Consider the following 19,290-nt stretch of genomic DNA (forward strand, 5'->3'; position numbering starts at 1 on the left):
TCTTCCCTCATTTCTGGGGCCTTAGACTTGCAGATCCACAGCTGGTCTGGGGTGTTGTGCTAATCCTTTAAAGCACAGCTGCCTTTCTTCTAGACCAGCCACCATTTACTGTAAACTTACAGTTGAGATGGGAATAACAGAATTAGATGGAAATAATTGAACGACCAAATGAGGTTAGAGGAGGGCAGACTGACAGCATCAAAGTGTGAGTCTAGGGAGTGGTGAAAGTGTTGCACTACACAGCACTGCCGAAATTATAACTTTCAAGGTCGCTGATCGGACACCTACTGGCATCTCAGCATATCACCTAAACACATTACACTGAATACTGTGGGCTAAAACATTTACCTCATCATCTAGTCAACATTTTATCCCACTAAACACAGCCTGTTACAGTATTTTCATCCCAATCCAACCACCATTTTATCCTGTGTGTGTGTGTGTGTGTGTGTGTGTGTGTGTGTGTGTGTGTGTGTGTGTGTGTGTGTGTGTGTGTGTGTGTGTGTGTGGCTGTGCGCTCTGCAGCACTCTTCTGCACTGTAGAGATTTGTTTTCTGTTACCCACAAAGCCCCTTCCTTCCCAATCTGAGCCCCCATTGCCTCTGTGAAGTGGTTGCCACGACAACCAGCTTGCTCCTCAGCCATATCTGGAACAAGGAGGAGGAGAGAAGAGGAGAGGTCTGCGGCATTATGCTTGTGCCATGCTCCGAAAGCTGTGAGGGATAGAGGAGGGAGGGAGGAAGAGGAACCTTCCTCCAAATCCTCAGAGAGACAGAAGCAGATTCCTCATGCCTCACAACACCAACACTTCACGTCTCAGCTGCGTCTCAGCTGCTTCTTGTCAGAACACTGAACGCCTTGTTGTCCCGTCAGCGTCCAGACCAAAACACTGGAAAAACTGTTAGCCTGTTTTTTCACTGGAGACACAATGGGACAAAGCACTTGTTACATACTTCCTGCACTGCAGACAAAACGCCGGTGTCTATGCAGTTGCTTTTTAATAAAAGACAAACACATATGTATTCACTCTCACGTGCAGATAAGGCAGTAGAGAATTAATTTAGCATATTTTATATCTGGTAGTACACTGGGTGTTTGCACCATACTACATGTGTTCATAGCAATAGTAATTCATCATCAAGTCTGGCAATATTATATATTTTTGTATATCTCAGTTTGTTATTGTCAAAACATCGGATGAAAAGACCAAAACTAACAATGCGTTAGTTTATCTAAAAATACTTCCCAAATATATACATATTAGGGCTGCAGCAAACAATTATTTTAATTATTTAATAATTTCCTCAATTTTAATTAAGTGAAGAGAGACTGACATCCTCCAGATTTAAAGGTCTTGGCTCTGTGTGAAAACAAGAACACAGAGTACCGGCTTTTCAGGCATAATACAGTTTTGTTATGCTTCTGACTAAATATTGTCACATGACACTATGCAACCACACTGATCGCAATCATGTTCCTTGAGCTTGGTTTCCATGGTTACATAAAACTTGAGCTTTCATGCTCTGGCAAAATCCTCTTGGTTACCAAACAATTAAGTCCCATGCATGTAGAAGCTAAAAAAAGCAACACTATCGACAAATGACAGACAGAAAGAGCAGCTACTGTTAAATAGATGATTTCTTTAATAAAAGACATTATAGTGTGACATTCAGTGATGAGCTGGGATGATATTGCTTCAGTGGCTTACAGTACAGAACCCAGCCTGGCCAGTGTGTGTTATAACGTTACATTTTGACATCAGTGTGTCAAACATACAAGTCCTTTGGAGAACACGAGTCTCTAGTGCTGTTAATCTACATTCAAATCCACTCAAAATGGTGAAAAGAAACCACATACACACAAACCACGATGGAAAGTATAGCACACATGGATGGACTATTTTACAAGCACCATATAGTAGGAATGACCAAACAACACACAGGAATGAAGGGGGAAGAGACAGGCTGAGTATAGGACATGCTTCAGGAAGGGACAGAGGCAGGGTAAAGCCAGGTCTGGTGGGCTGAGGAGTGCTTTGGGAGCAGAGCCATAGATACTGTTTGGTCATGCAGAGATGGGCAAACTGCCGGCCATCCTTGTGCTATTACAACAGCCTACAGTTTGTGCATCCTTCATTAATCTTTGCTGCAATATTAGAGCTAGGTTTGAATTTGAGTTTAAAGATAAAAACAGTATGGCCAATGCAGTATTCTGGGACTCTGGGTTGGTTTGGCCAGATAGCTGTGAATAGTATATTTAGATTATATTATAGAGAGGTGGAGGGCACAGACAGGCGATAAGATAGGTAGTAGTAATAAATGAAGGATTGACATAGATATTTATAATATCTATGGGCAAAGAGGGTGTGTTGGTGCATGTGTGTGTGCCCAGACGTTTGTGGAGTGCGGTCAGGGATTAGTGTCTACTTGAACGACTTGATGGGTGGGGGCACCTTGATGTCCTGGCCTTTCTCCAGTCTCTTCTCACACTCAATTAGGTAGTTGACGCCATCCACCACTGTCTGCACCAGCTGGACCTGAGGGAGGGACCCATCACATTTTAACGCTTTAATCAATTTTTCATAAGAAAAATTATCAGTGGAACATAAAATGCCATCTTCTGCTCAACAATGTATTTTGCCTGGATGTTGAACCTTCACTGTGCAGAATGATGTATTTGACACAAGAAGAAAAAAGGATTAATGTGCAGCCCTGACATCTGCAAACCCCTCACTACCATTACAGACACTACCAAATATAAACACAAGCAGTCTGCGTGCAACTCAGCATCAACTAGAGGCCGATAACCTTATCGAGGAATGTCTCCTCCAAACTAGTCAGCGCAGCCCACCTCCAGAACAGACACCTGCCTGCTGCACTCATTTACAACGACGTCAGTTGTAAGGTTTATAAACTACACTTGCACAATACAGAAGGCACTACACAGGATCATTTTGGACATTCTCACAGGAAGAAACATCTTATTTTCCTAACATCATTTTTTTTTACATGATGCAATAGGGATTCAGTTACATGTTAATGTGTGTGAGGATCACAAAACTGTATCTTAGAAACCAGTAGCCTGAGATAGGCTGTACGTTTTGCTTTTGAGAATCACATTTAAAGTAAGTAATTTAATCCCAGGTGAATACTCGGTTATCATAAAAAGACTTACAAGCTTCTGTTTTCTGTATCTGCTCTGATGAACTTCTCATTATTGTCCTCCTGTACTTTGCTCCAGCTGTACCTACTTCACCTGTTCCTCCATCTATCAACTTGACTCCACCCACTCATCAGTCAGGATGATGGAGGACCAAACAACAGTCAGCAGCCCACGCTCTCAAAAACGAGTGGATTTTGGATCCAGACGGCCACAATGCTTCACTTACCTTCCAACACTTTAACCTCTCTATGTCAAAGTCCTGGATTTATTTCCTCTTGCACAGAAGCAACAAGCAGTCTGATTTCTCTCAATCACAAAATGCTACATGTCCAAGTTACAGTAGATTACATTAGATGATGACCATAGGGGGGTAATTAGTATGTCGCAACAGTAGAGAACAGCACTATTGTACTGTATGACTCATGACCAAGGAGTTACAGTAACAAAGACGAACTACTGTGTACAGCCCGGCCAAGAACACTCTTCTCTTCTCCTTTATTTGTTCATTTGTGACCCCTGTGCAGTAGCTAGTTCTCAGAAAAAGAAAACAGTGGATAAACAACAAATAACTTTATAGGCTAATACCTACTATTTATCCCTCCCATCCCATCCCAACCTCTCAAAATAATTATAATAACAAATAAACAAAGGCAGTGTGCAAACTATACCGTGGCTTTTCGGGGAGCTTACTTTTAAAGAAATAGTCAGAGCTGCAGTCATGGCCTACTTCCTTTATGTAAACACATCTGAAAATATTCAGTTAATGATATACATACATCAATAACAGCTTAATTTTATGCATGATCCATGATAATAGTAACATTTCACAAATTCAGCTCGCACCCTGAACAAAGGACAAGTACATAAGTCCTCTCCTCTCCTCTCCTCTCCTCTCCTCTCCTCCCCTCTCCTGTCCTCGTCTCCCCTCTCCTCCGCTCTCTTCCTCTCTCCTCTCCAAATTGTGAAAAACAGCTTAAGCGCCATTTAATCTGAACAAACAGCCATAATTAAGTTATTTTTGCTCCAAGAAATCCAACTTGTTGACAAGCTATTTGATACATTACTAATATCTCCAAGGTAACATGGTGAGTTTCCAGAACACTAATAACAATATGATGCAGCACACAGCACAGTCTGTTGAATATTTGTTATATACAGGGATGTTTGTCACCGATATGCCTCCGCACGTTCACACCTAAGAGACAACCAGGTATCTACTTTAGGCTGGCAAGCAACTCCAGCAGAGCAATTCGACAGGTTTCTGCTTTGCTCCGATGACAAAAGATCGGATCCCACCCTACATTTCCACATAGGTTTTCCCTACCTCAGAGTGTCCAAGTCGGTCCAGATTGGAGATGTCGAACACACCGCCCACAGCAGCGGTGTCCACACCACCCGTCCCTCGCTTCTGCAAACGCAGGTTGTTCAGTATCTTACTGAAGCGGGGATCCTTGGGGTTGGGGGAGAGAATTATTTTATACAGTTAATTACCTTATAACTCCAACATTTGTTTTCTAGAGTAAACTGCACAACATAATTTCCAACAGTAAAACAGATTCAATGAAAAGAAAACAACAACGTATTAAGCATTTTGTAATAGCCATGCACAGAACAAATCTCGCAACATTCATGCGGGTCCAAAATGATAATAAAATAATGTAATAACACATGAGAAAACAGAACTAATTCTGCTGCTTGTCCCATTCTCATCTTTTCTGGAGGATATACTAAGTTGCACAGATTGAGAAGACAAGATAATCGTCTGCTTTTTGAGGCTTTAACTTTTGTAATTTAACAGTTTTTTTTTTTTTTTAAGGCCAAGCAGACTCTCTGTTTTCAGTCTGTAAAAGTGTAACACAAATAACATAGTAACACAAAAGATGACCCATTATCTACTAAGTATCAAATTATTTTCTTTGTTCTGCAACTATTGTGTTACCTTGCTCAACAGGGGCAGTTTGACGTGGACCCCAGCCCTGAGCCCTGTGCCCAGGTTGGAGGGGCAGGTGAGAACGTAACCGAGTCTCTCGTTCCACATGAACTCCCAGCCTCTCTCCTGGATTAAACGTTCCACCTTAGAGAGAGAGAGAGAGTCACAGCACAATAAATGTGTGTTTTATTCATACAATCTCTGACCTTTGGTATGTTGATGGATGTGTACATACTGTTGATACACAGCAAATTGTTAGTAGTAGCTGTTGGTTTTTAATTTCTCAGAGGTGACAGCTGAAAGAAAGGAGACTTGTTGACTTGTAGGACTGTTAAACACAAACACTAACATAGTGTTGGAGTTAAACTGATGCTGATGTAGCACTGAGCTGTTTTGTCACACCCTCAGTATGCAACAGTACCACATATTGAACTGCTTGTCCTTTGCTCTTTCTCTAATGCGGAACTTGGACCGCTTGGATAAATAATTTATGTTTGCACGGTCGTGTTTGTACAGTGTGTTTTTGTGCGTGGCAGGGCAAAGACTAGTATGAGAAGTTTGCTTCTGCAAGGATACACGGTATACTTTTACACTGTATTAATGCCCTCCCCTTTGGATGATTATATCCCTACAGCCATCTGATGGCAGCTGGACAGACATGTCTGTTACAGCTGTGCCCAAGTGCAAAACGGTCCACTATGATCCAGTAACTTTTTATCACAACATGCAGAATTATGTACAACTGACACCAGACTCCTGCAAAATAACCACACAAGTGTGCAGTATGTGCTACAGTGCACATCAAACTCGCTCGTGGTTATTCAATATACTCCTTGTTTAGGTGTGACATCCTGAGATGCAGTGGAAACTAACAGATCTGAGTGAAAAATCTTAAGGCAATTACAAGTTCAGTTTCCTTTCTCAACCCCAGCCATAGTCTCACTCTCGTCTCAACATCTTAATCAACCCACACACATATACAAACAGACTTACCTCCTTGAGGCCTCTGCAGAACCTTTCAAAGACCCTCTTCATGTTCCCTCCCTTCTCCATGGAGATGACCCTGGTGTGATCTTCCTCATTGATCCAAATCAGGAATGTCTTCTCATTGTTGTGCCTGCACAAAAGGAAGTTACATTGAGTTATACAGTATTGATCCCAGTGGGTTATTTGTCCTCTTAATTTTCCCCAAGTAGCAGTGGACAGAAACAAAGAGGGATAACTTATTCTGATGCAGTAAACCAGTCAACTTGCAGACAGAGCTTTCTTATCCATAGTTTCCATATTGTATACAGTAATATATTTACTGATTCCAAACATATATGGTACTCCTACATAAATAAATATTTAAATCTGTTTTTTTCCAGACTGAATCAATACAGTCTTGATATTTTGGGAGCATGTTGGGAAGAAGTGTGTAGGATAAGTTAATAAGTAGAGATTGATTTCTATATTAAGGGAGCCATGTGACATTGGTGAGTAGAGAGCCATTAACCATCACTCACTGAGGATAATGCTTGTTTCTGCCACAGGTCATTGACTGCTGTGTTTCTGCAAGTGGTCTGCAAGGCTACACTGTGCTTACAAGACCTTGTAATAGTGTACTGATTTATGACAAACTAGACACCTCATAAAAGTAAATAAAAAGTCAAATCTGTTAGATAGACTGCACAACTCATGAGGATCAGTTTGTCAGCAATAGAGAAATGCTTACAGTTCTGGTCATTTCAAGTACAAAACAGTTTGTTTTTCTCTGACATTTCTGAAAAACGATGGTATAGACATTCAGGGTCTTCAGAGTATGAATTATAAGGACAAAATCTAAATTTCAATCTGGTCCCCTTAGCAGGTAAAACATTTCACTTTCACTCATATAACCTTTATTTAATCAGGCAAGTCCCATTTATATTAAGATCTAATTTTCAAGAGAGACCTGAGAGCATATACATTTACTTAGGCAAGATAAAAATGGCAATATACTGCAAACACCAAAAGACCAAAATCTTGTTGTAAATATTCATTGTATGTTGTATATTTATCATTAAGATTTTTGTCACTCTATGACCTTCCCTAACTTCATAAATAATTAAAATCTGAAAAGTAAGTACAGGGACATTTGCTGAATGTGTGCATGCTCCCCAGAGGAAGCATCCATTAGATTTTGATGACCCATTTCCATTGTCAGCCACTACAGAGGCTTTTTGTCCATATTGACCTCCTTAATATTGTTAGAGATTTAATAAGGTAATGGATAGGTTATGGAGACAGCAGGTTTGGGAGAGAGACAGAGAGAGAAGGGACTATTATAAGGGTGGGAGGATGACAAGCAGAATTTAGAGAAAGTAGAGCAGAGCATATGGGCGGTGAAAAAAACTGCAGGAGAGGGAAAGAGAGCAAGCTGCCAGTTGACCTGAAAGAAGAGATGATAGAGGGATGAAGTGAAGGTGAATTATTAAGGGGAGGAGAGGCTGATATGGCTGGCAGAAGGAGAGAGGAGGGAGGGTGGTGATTGATTTTGGCTGGCTGACACGTTGCATTGGGCTATTCCTGGGTACATGCTGAAACTCAGAGCTGAGGGAGCATTGTCCACATTGCTAATACACCTTCACCGCAGCTCAGCAACAGGGACATGACATTACCGGTGCAACCGTGCCAGGGTAGAACTGAACGGGGAAGTTAGTCAAATTAAAGATTAAAGAATTAAATTTTATTTACAGAGCTGTTAAATCTGAAAACTAAGATAGGCCTGATTTGGAACAGAGGGATAATGTTACATAATTATTTGTTTGACCTGCTGCCAGTTTCAACCAATAGAGGAAAAGGTTCATACAGATCATAGTGAATTGAACTGAATGTTAATTTGTCAAAATGCTGAACTCATCAGCGTAGAGATATCCCCTGTCTCAGATTATTGACCATGCTCCCCCTGTCAAAACATAATATTTCAATTCAAAGACAGAGAATCAGTTGATCTGTGTATATTTATAGGACATGAGGTCCTATGTTTCCATCAGATGTTTTACTTGTGTTCAAACAAAACCTTTCTCAGGAGTTCCACAAGGGTCAATCCTGGGACCTTTGCTTTTTAATTTGTACATGCCCCTGCTTGGCAACAATTTAATGAGATTCAGTGTATCTTACCATTCATACACTGATGTCACACATACTGTATTTCCTTCTTCTCTGGTTATTGCAATTTACAACAAGTAAACTATACTGACAACATCAATTACTAGAGGCCCAGCTTGAATAATTAATACTGTATTGGGTCCTAAAAAAGTGACTGGAAATGCATTTACACTTAAAGTGACTGTCTCTAAAATACAGTGAACAAGACAGAAACCTTATTTGGGGTGCTATCTAAACTATAAAAAGGCAAAAAATGTCAGGCAGAAACTTGTATTATTGTTACTGTTTTTTCCACTTACCAGATACCACGGGCATCCGGCCAGTCACGAGCCATGCCTGCGCACGTCAGCAAGGGAGACACAGGCTTGTCAAACAGGAAATGGTCCTATGTAAATACAGAGAAAAGAAGTTTTATCATAAAAGCGCCAACAATGGCTATGACTGAAGCAGTGAAAACTTACATTGGACAGTATTGTCACAGGGAAACGAGGGTATGAGACTTGAGAATTCAACAATCTGGTCAATCTTTCTCATTGTGGGTAGAAGGAAAATGTCTTGGCAGGCACAGCCCACAACTATTTCTGATTATATTTGATGAATCTTTTTACCCAAGCCAAGTCAAGACAGTTCAATTTTATTTACATATCCTAATAAAAAAAATCACAAATCTGCCTCAAACGGCTTTACAATCGGTACAGCACACACTACTCTCTGTCCATAAACACTTGATTTGGATAGAAAACTCCCCCCAAAAAAACCTTTAACAGGGAAGAAATGGAAGAAACCTCACGAAGAGCAACAGAGGAGGGATTCCTGTCTGAGGATGGACAGGCAGGCAATAGATGTCATGTGTATAAAATAAACCAACATAGTACAATGCACAATGTACAGTATGAACAATTTGCAACAAAAATAAAAATAGACTTTAATCACATGTGAAGAATATAGATCGAAGAATGTCAAGCAACAACCTCAGCCACATCCACAGTAGGCTTCTTACCATGAGCACCTATGTTTTTTTTCTTTTTAAGTAACCTCATTGCGAATCAGATCCGTACACCTACCACTGCAATCGCTTCGCAGGTTCTTGCTGTATTTTCAGATCCAGAAGGATTCCAACAGGTCTACTGACAGATCATGTGTAACCACTGCTGCCACTGTTTTAAAATGACTAATTATATCAAAGATGGAAATGTGCCATTTGGACGATTGTTATGCAGCAGAGTTTAGTGCTATGGACTAGAAAGATGCTCTGGTGTCATATTTCACAAGAATAATTTGTACTGTAAGGCAATCGGCTTCTGTTCATCATTACCCAATACAGCCATTATGGGTATGATGCATTAGTCTGTAAATAGTGTATGAATTTTCATCTACATCACTCACATCAATGAGCTGTTGCTGCTCCGCTTCTGTCATCTGGGTGAGACTGAAGTACCTCCCGGTCAGGTCACCCTTCAGGCCAGCGAGGGCGTCCACTACCACCCTCTCCACCTCCCTGCGCTCTGCTCGGGAGCAGGCGGGAGGCAGACTCAGCCCTCGGATACTGCGACCCGTTCTCACTCGGGACGACAGCACGTAACGCTCGTCAAAGTGGCCCGACTGGAGCTGAAACAAGGACAGGAATTTAAAGTGTAAGGTGAGTGGAGGTGTATTCAGCTAGTTGCAATCTGAAAACTCACCACTAGAGGCCACTGACACTTTAAATATCGATGGCAAGTTTTTTTTTGTTGTTAAAAAGCATTGAAATAAAGCCGGGTGAAAAAGACTAAGGGTCACTAAAAGAGGAAGAAGACTTTGTGAGGCTAGGCACTTTTGATTCTCACTTTATAAAAGCTTTAGAGTTTATTTTCTTCTCGAGGCAGGTCGAATCCTGAACGCAACCGTTCAGGAGCCAGAGCTAATTTGCTGGAGGGGGTAACTTCCCTTCTTAGTAGTCCCTGTGTTGAGCCACGACTGCAGTGTTTTTAACCCTTCATATCACTTTTGCTTACTATCTGGCCATCACAGTTTAGCTACAGTTTAACGCTACATTCATGAATGTGACTATGTAGCAGGATGATATCAAAACAAAAAACTACAGCAAAAGCAAAACTTATTTTAAATTACATTTCGGTGATCTCATAGTTTACATTTTCATTCAAAATTCTGTACTATTTTGTAATGTTTTTAAATTAATTTATTTCATTAAAAATATATATATATATTTCTTCCACATACCACTAGACTGAGCTTGCATGCCACCAGTGGTACATGTCATTGGTAAAGGAAGTATGGGGTTTGGATTAAAGAGCAGTGCAGCAGAGCATAAATTAGTATCCTTGCTGGCCCATCTTGGACTTAAGTCTGCTCCTGGCTAATGCTTGGTCAGGACAAAATGGGATACAGGCTGGCCAAAATACAAATAAACAGGAAATCAGAGACTGTTTTGTCCCCATCTTTACAGAGACCTGTTCCAGCAACATCAATACTGTAATCTGAAGGGACTGCAAACATGAGATTTCTTTGTACAACCAAGTTCCCTTGATTATTTGATTATTGCTAAAAGTATAACAGGGAATAATTGTAGGAAGTCACCAGCCTAATGAATGAAACTATCTCTCTGTGAGAGTATTACCTTGCTGGAATCCAGGTCGGTGGGGTGCTTCATGATGTTGGGATCATAGCCGTTGTGTCTCTCTCTGATGATAGGGTCCAGCAGGTCTGCAAATACCTTAAACAGACCAAGAATTTAAGAATATAAAAATGTAAGACTTTTTGACATGACATATTTTAAATCTTATGACACTTCATTAGAGCTTTTACACAGGGTACATCAAATATACAGTACATAAAAGTTTTAAAATCTGTTTATCTGTTAATATTTACATATATCTTGTTGTTGGATAGATTGTATAGACATATTGTGCAATGGATAAAGACTTTACCTGAATTAACCTCATCAGGGTACGCGATGGAAAGAGTATGAGACCCTGATATCTTATAGAATCAGTATACATATGTTGTATCAACATTTTGGCCTTAATGGCTGCTGATGACAACAGCTTGGATAATAATGAAACAAAACTGCAAAAAAGACACAAGAAAGCAAAAATAGCAATAACCCATAATAAATGACTTTTGTGTGAAGTGATTTTAACCATAATATTCTTCAAGGTGGTCAGAGGGCTGTTGCTACGATATAGTCCAGTCTATAAATCTATAATCCATCTATATCACAACTCTTTTCACACACTGTAGTGTGTAGTACTCCCTGTACCTCTGTCTACTTACCCACAGCAATAATACCACACCCATATGAGAAGTTATACCCTTACAGTCATGATGAATCAAATACTACTGCATTACATTTTAGAGATACTGCATGATAAACATTATCTGGAATTCTCCATACAAAAATCAGAGATATCAGCTAATTCACAACCACCAAAAAAACTAACTATAAAGACCACTCTGCCTGGTCACAACCTTTTATTCTGTTTAAAATGTCTTAATGTCTTGTAATGCACTTGGATACATTCAGTAGTGATGCAACCTGAAGTCTTTGACAATCACACATCTACAGCCTGAACGCTCCCACTCATTGATTTCTCATGATCCATAGTTAATATCAGAAAATGCACTGACTACAGTAAGAAGTCCTACATATTTCTGTGGCCTCTAAAGGAAGTACGTGATTAAAATTTAAATATAGTTAGACACTCATTACAGATTGACACTGAGGCGTCCCAAAAGAGCTGTCCTAGCCTAAAACTCCACTTCCACAGAAAAAGACTGGGAGGACTGGTTTTAGTTGTACCAAGGCATATCACCCCTCTCATTCCTGTCATGTACTTGACAGTTATAGGTGTGGACTAGAATGCAACTGTTTTATTTCAATCGGCAGAACATCTCTTGAAAGAAATCCAGCTCTTTACTTTTCACGCAACTGTGAGGAGCTTGTGTGTGCATGCTCGAAAAGGTACAGTGATGTCTGACCTCGTAAGACTCCTCGTCTCCTGCCACCATGCCAACAGTCTTGATGAAGGGGTGCCCGGGATTGTCCACGCCTGTCTGGATGGCCTGGTCCAGCGTGTAACCGTTGGGAGTGGCCTTATCACACAGCTTGGCATAGATGGCAGGTGTCAGGTTACTTGCCATGCAGTTGTTGTGTTTGCGCAGGTCAGGGTACTCCGCACTGCACAAATATAAATTCATGATAACATACTGCTGCGTTAATCTTTGTGAGAGAAAAAAAAGTTTTTTAGCAGCGTGGGCACAGGTGCGGAGCAGGTACAGAGTGAGTGACTCACTCCAGGACACTTCCACATAGCACATACACAAGTTACTGGCTATGGGACACTTATACCACCAATAATAAAAGTATATGTGAAATACACTAAAGACAGCTGAATGCTTTGGCAAGAAGCTGAAAAACTGCTTAAATGTTTAAATCTTTGATGTTTATAAGTGTCATTATTTGTAATACTGATGGAGAAGAAAGCCTTTATCAGACTAATGACGAATCCATCTATACTATGTCTTCTAATGAAATATTTAGGTTTTCAGGGAGGCTGGTGTGGGAACAACAACAACAACCTGCTGTCAAAGATCCACATTCTTGTGGATGGAATGAAATTGGGTTTGGCAGGACAAAGATCAAAACTGCAGAGACTAAGTAGCTTATGGATTCCTGTTTGCTGCAGTCTGCCAAAATGTAAAGAAGGCTAAAATTTCAATTTAAAACGACACATTAACTGTGTGTTATAATTTTTCCCAACTTAACAAAGCATTACTGATGACAAGAAGGGTACATGTTGTCATGGATGGACCCTGACAAAAGTCTTTCTTGCTTAATAATACGTATATTTCCATCATTCAAAAGAGAAAACTGCTGCCTTTGGTCGGTGTCCCAACCACGATGCTTTCACAAGCGGGAAAACACAGCTGGCTGCAAACACAACATGTCCAATGCTGACTAAGTGTACCAGTCACATTCAGACCAGTATCACCCATCTGGATGTGCTCTGATCATGGCAGGATTTAATAATGCCAATTAATAGTTCCCTGTTCAGGGTCGTAGGCTGCATTTGTCCAAAGGGAAGGATGGATGGACGTAATCACTGTTCCCTTGTGAAGTGTCAAGGCAGGGCAATGCTGTCTAGAAGATTTCCCAGCAGCTATAAAGTTTATTGCTAAAGGATTATTTTAACCAATCCAGTTATCAATCAAACATAAACCTGCTTTATTCTCTAATCCTTGTAACATATTTTATACTTTTATAACATTATTTGTGTTTTTATATTCTGATTTAAAGAACACAGTTATTCTCCTCCTATCGTCACCCTCCAATCCCACCAGCATAACCATTAAATCAACATTTTTTAAAATTAACTTTATCCTTTCCCTAACATTATACTAGTTTTAATGATTAATAACATAAAGATGGGCGTATCCCACTGACACAATCCAGTGCATGCTGATTCCCTTTGAGATTATGCCTTTTAATTGTATCAATAAGGGCTTGATAAGGGAAACCACAGCGCTGATGTGGCCTCAAGGTTGGCCAGCAGAGTAAAGACTGAGCTCACAGACATACACACCTTAGTTGGCGAGTAATAGATTACTTTCTGTGTAAAGGCTCTTTTGGTGTGAACGGTGTGTGACTATTATACAACACTGTGTGCAGGGTTTTATATGTGAGCAGCAGATAACGTTTTACTAATCTATATATGCACCGCTTTATAATGCAGGCCGGCGTGTCGTGGGACACGTACGCATCACCGCCCCCCCGCTGTCTCTTTTATTATCCCACCCGCTCCCTTTCATCCGCACACAGTGTGTCATACTGCATACAGCACACACATACAGGACCAGAACAAATCCTCTGAGATCAGGTGCAAGTGACACCCTTCTGGTTCATTCTAGGAGGAAAATACCGCTCATATTTGTCTAATGATCGATATTCAAGGTCCACCTCACAATGTCAGTAACGGGTGTGAGTTTGTGTAGAATTATGTTTCCTCCTTTTTTGCGTTAATTTTTGCGTCCAGGTTTAATAAAACAGCCTTTTCGCACAGTTGCTCCCCCAAAGATTCACAGAAAAATCCCTAAACAACTTCAATAATGTTGAACATGCTATAATATGTCAGTAACATGATATAATATGCAGTAACATGCTTTAATATGTCAGTAACATGATATAATATGTCAGTATCATGTTATAATATGTCAGTAATGGTGCGTTTAAGGTGACCGTTAACAGCTCGTGATTTAGGTTTGCATCCTATAATGTTACTGACATATTATAACATGTTACTAACATATTATAGTGTATATATAGCCTATATATTAAACAGAATTCCTATTGCTGTGACATGATATTACATTTTAATCTATTTCATTAATTATTTGTGTCAATGTTCTTTAGGCTAGAGAGACATTTAGTTTTCTTTAAATAGCAGTTCATGCTGGATAAAAAAAGATTATTTTCATGTTTCCGCCCTTTTTTTTTTAATAAATTGCACACAAACACTGATTTTTAATATTGAACCATATTTGACGCCTAATTTGCGCAGATGACTTCACCTTATAACTCACCGGGATTTGTTATTTAACGAAACATAATGCCACACAGTAACGGGGGTACGGTTTACCTGGCGGGGTACCTCCTGCGGACCGGGACTCCGGCGCTGACATGTTCCCGGTGGAGCAGAAGTGCCGCCGTGACGGAGCCTCCCAGAGCCAACGACAGGATGCCGACGTTTCGTTTGGAGGACAGGATTCTCGAGAAGCTGCTGGCCATTTTGGTTTTCTTGTTCCAAAAAGATGTTGTTAAACTCCAGGGGACCACAGGGAGGAAGGGACCAGTGGACGGGAGCGCCGGTGCTGAAGGGCCTCTGATGGAATGATAACGAGGAGAACGATTTAACCGGAGCGACGTCAAGTTGGACGGAGACACACAGGACGGGGCCGGAAATAACGTCTGGCTTTAAAATAAAAGCACAGGCTTGGCCTGTCTGTTTTCAAGTTCAAGTTTTTAAGCTCTTTAAAGACCCTTTTTGGTATTTTGAGTAAACACAGGTGTTACAAATTGTATGACTTAAGGTTTTTTTCCCCATTCAGGTCCAACAGAGTCAGAGTGCTGATATCATACTGTTTAAAAGTCTCAGCTACACTAAATGAAGAAGAAGGAGAATATATACTTTATTAATCTCCAAGGGATTCACTCTTACTTTACACACAGGCCCGAAATACAATCATGCACATGCAGGGCTTATAGACATGCAAACATGGAGAGATGGTGTAGTGATGGGCTGCCACGTAGGGTCGCTCCGCGAGCAGTTAGGGGTTGGGTGCCTTGCTCAAGGGCACCTCGGCAGTGCACAGGAGGTGGAACTGGCACCTCACCTCTGGCACCAAGTCCCTACAGACTAAGCTACTGCCACCCCAACAGAACCTTAATTAGTATCATTGGTAACACCCATGTTTACCCTACTATTTCATGTCAAATTGGCTGCTGTGAAAAAGGTCTGTTGTCATATGCAAATACAAACAATTACAGTGAAGCAGCCGCTGGCAATGAAATCTCCCTCCAACAGTGCTCTTACAGATATGTATAAAACATATGTATAAGAGTCACATAAGTGGAACAAAATGTAAAAATGTGAAATATGTCCTTCATCAGTGGTGAAATATAACTAGTATTCATACTACGGTATACACTTTAATGCCATTTTTTTTTTTTTTTTTTTTACATTTTTAAAAGAAAACCCCCCCCTTTTCCCCCCCCCCCAAAAACACCCAATTAATTTTTTTTTTAAAAAAAAAAACTTAAAAAAAAAAAAAAAAATTTTTTAATTAACCCCCCCTTTATAAAAAAAATAAAAAAAAAAAAAAAAAAAAAAAAAAAAAAAATCTTTATATAAGCCTATAATGGTCACAACATGTATTTAAATAGTGTCTAAGCACATACCTGTCATCTTTTGTTTTTATTCTTTAACACAGGTGGATAATGAGTATTTCTTCTGTTTTTCATCTTTTGTTTATTCATCATTCTGTGTCTTAATGTCTCAGTGCTAAAATGTATTTTGACTTCAAGACAGTTCAATTCAACTTATGCGTGCATTATCAGATGAAACTATCTGAAAAAGCATTGTGCATATCGAAACCTTCTGTATACAAACAAATGAGGTCTTGGTTGCACTTCATAATAAACAGTAGAGGCAGCAAGAAAAATGGAGACTGATAAAGAGAGTAGACATGCAAAAAGCTCACTTGCCAGATTCAAACAAGAGCACTGATGTAAATCCAGACTACCAGGATATCCCAGCTCTGTCATCTTTAGGTGGAATAAAACCCTGTGGAGGTTGTTACCGGTACTTTATCTGACAGACTGGTGAGAAAACACTAGATCTGCTAAGAACCAGATAAATGTATTAAAAAGTTAATCCCCTTTGTCCCATTTTCTCTTACACACTATACAATCTACAGGAGTGCCTAATAGGGGTTTTATTGTGAAATTTGCTTTGTGCAGGAAGTGATACAGTTTATTGTGTCGAGCTTGACGGTGTTGGAGAAGTGCGTGGAGTGAATACTGAAGGACATCAGTGAACAAGGCTGCAGCACTGGAAGGTTTCACATCACGCTGGACAACAACACTGAGTTACCCGACAGCCCCTAAACACACACTCACTCAATCTGTCCTGTTTCACACAGACGAGGATAAGTGAGCTTTTCTTTTTTTTTTTTTTTTTTTTTGCATAAACACTTTATCACAAAGTTAATGGAGTCATTAAAAACTGCTACAACTTCCTCATAACGATGCGTCAGCGCGGACTGATATTCAAGGGGAAATAAGGTTAATTTGTCCAGTGACACTAAAAGTAACACAAGAAGGTCAACTATGAACTCCAAGTAATCTTTATCTTCATTAAACTTAAAAATCACTCATATATTGAGATTTATTTTGTGGCTCTGCAGATTTGACATTACACACCTCATATTTTTTCTATGATTCTTTGTAATAAAAAATATTTCCAGTAAGAATTAATTATAACATCTTAAAGTTAGGCTCCACAACCTCAGATCAGTCTTCCACTTACAGAGTTATCTAGACCTTTCTGTCACGTTTGGTACATGGTGTTGATGCATGTAGGCTAGATGACAATACAATATGCTATAATGTGCATTATTATTGTAAAAATAAACAAACAAAACTATGGCATTGTGCAGTCACAGACAACTCAACTTTACAGTGTCCTGTGCAATAACTAGCTTCCAGACAGAGGCCATATTGTTTTAGATTCAGCCCCTTGAGTTCTTTATGGAGGATAATTCAGTAATCTGTGGATTAAAGAGGAAATAGTGGGCATACAGTACTCAGATCAGAGTTCATGTTGCATTTCTGTACAAGGAATTAGTTTACAACACACACACACACACACACACACACAAAATGTATTTGATCTAATAATGTAGTTCTACTCTGCTGAACTTCAACCACCTGCAAGATAAAAAGAGAAGAAGAAACAACAATAGGTGCTACTGGGAAAAAAACCTGCTGTAGTAAATTTACAGTGAAAATGTACTCACCTCACTTTTATTGTTTTACAACACTGAAACACAGAAGATGCAACTGTGTAACTTTTTTACATCAATAAATTAAGTAATAAACACATTTCTACACATTTATTCAAATTAAATACAACAATAATGAATTTACGTATTAAATATTGAATCCCCTTTACTATTAACCGAATCATATTTGTGCAGCACATTGTAACATAATAAGATCACCTGTGTGTAATCAGGGTGTGCCAAGTGATTAAAGATTAAATACACCTGTATCTGGAAGGTGCTTTCCTCAGAATACAGGAAGGTCACTCTTAAACAATGTCAAAGCTGTGAAGGAGGCCACCAGGACGCCTGTGGCACAAACATCCACACCATAAAGCTGGTAACGGCAGCCTCATGCTGTGGGGAAGGTCCTGAGAGGCTTCTGGAAGTACACTAAAGTACGAGAAAACAATGTTAATCCTTTGTAGAAGCCAAGTCGGAGTACAATCCATTATTTGTGGCAGGATTTGAAAGCTGCCGTTCAGTCACGGACCCCCAGCTAACATCACAGAGTCTGGGCAGTTCTGTACGTACGAACAGCTGAAGACTCGCAACGTCCACACTCACAAAGCTGATACAGATCAATCCGGACTAAAGGCTGTCACTGCTGCCAAAGGACCTCGACTTGAAGAGTCTAGGGCAGTCTTGTTTCATACATGTAATTAATTTAGTAAACATGTCACTTTGACATTAGACTCAGTTTTGTCAGTGTCAAAAAATACATATATACAGCGTTTCGAAAGGCCTTTTTCACAGCAGACTTACGACCTGTCATAATACAAGAGTCACAGGCGTTACTAATAACATTAACAATGGCTCTGTTGTATTCCTGTAAGCCAAGACAGTGTTAGTGAGCCAGCATGCTCAATACCAGGAACCTGAAACCAAAGCAGCTAAATAGAATTTTATTTTTTAATTCTTACTAGGACATATCAAAATGTCTTTCATGAACAAGACGTGTGTTGTCGACCTGATAGAACAATTCTCAGTGTCACTGCACGAGCAAAAATGAAGAACTTCTACTTCAGAAACATGTTGGCATGCAGCCTAAACTGGCATACAAGAACAGCACACCTCAGAGGCCACCTTACCTCACCTTAACAATTCACACACAAAGCAACAAGAAGTTCTGAACAAATAAAATCTAATTCCTAATCACATAATCAGGATTATAAAATTTGAGTTATCAGCAGATATTAAAATGTAATTTCCTGTGTGCAACAATCCTTAATGCACCACCTACTGAAATTACTTGAAGACTTTTATAGTTTTAGAGGACTGACCTTCGAACAGGTAGGTGTAACGGGATGGAAGTATCAGGTTTCCTTTTATTTGCTGGCAGCTGATGAACTTGAATTATAAGTCACACTCAAGGAGTCACTCAGGGTTTTCTAGTCTTTCCCTGCTTTGTCAAATATTTAAAAGTGTGAATCTTGACAAAGCAGCACAATTACAGGATAAAAACAAAAACA

The 19,290-nt window shown here is 39.8% G+C and overlaps 1 protein-coding gene across 1 annotated transcript; it reads right to left on the bottom strand.

The window, feature by feature from the left end:
- Positions 1-1,620: 1,620 nt before the first annotated feature.
- ckmt1 (creatine kinase, mitochondrial 1) lies at positions 1,621-15,144 on the bottom strand. The gene is made up of 9 exons (XM_051382481.1): positions 14,857-15,144; positions 12,200-12,398; positions 10,839-10,934; positions 9,608-9,829; positions 8,521-8,606; positions 6,086-6,209; positions 5,102-5,236; positions 4,487-4,612; positions 1,621-2,536 (listed from the first exon to the last, which is right to left on the bottom strand). Exons 1-9 carry the CDS (start codon positions 15,003-15,005, stop codon positions 2,423-2,425), a joined length of 1,251 nt encoding a protein of 416 aa, XP_051238441.1. The 5' UTR covers positions 15,006-15,144; the 3' UTR covers positions 1,621-2,422.
- Positions 15,145-19,290: the final 4,146 nt, after the last annotated feature.

The sequence above is a fragment of the Dicentrarchus labrax genome, unplaced genomic scaffold (assembly GCF_905237075.1).
Source record: "Dicentrarchus labrax unplaced genomic scaffold, dlabrax2021, whole genome shotgun sequence".
NCBI classification, from domain to species: Eukaryota; Metazoa; Chordata; class Actinopteri; family Moronidae; genus Dicentrarchus; species Dicentrarchus labrax.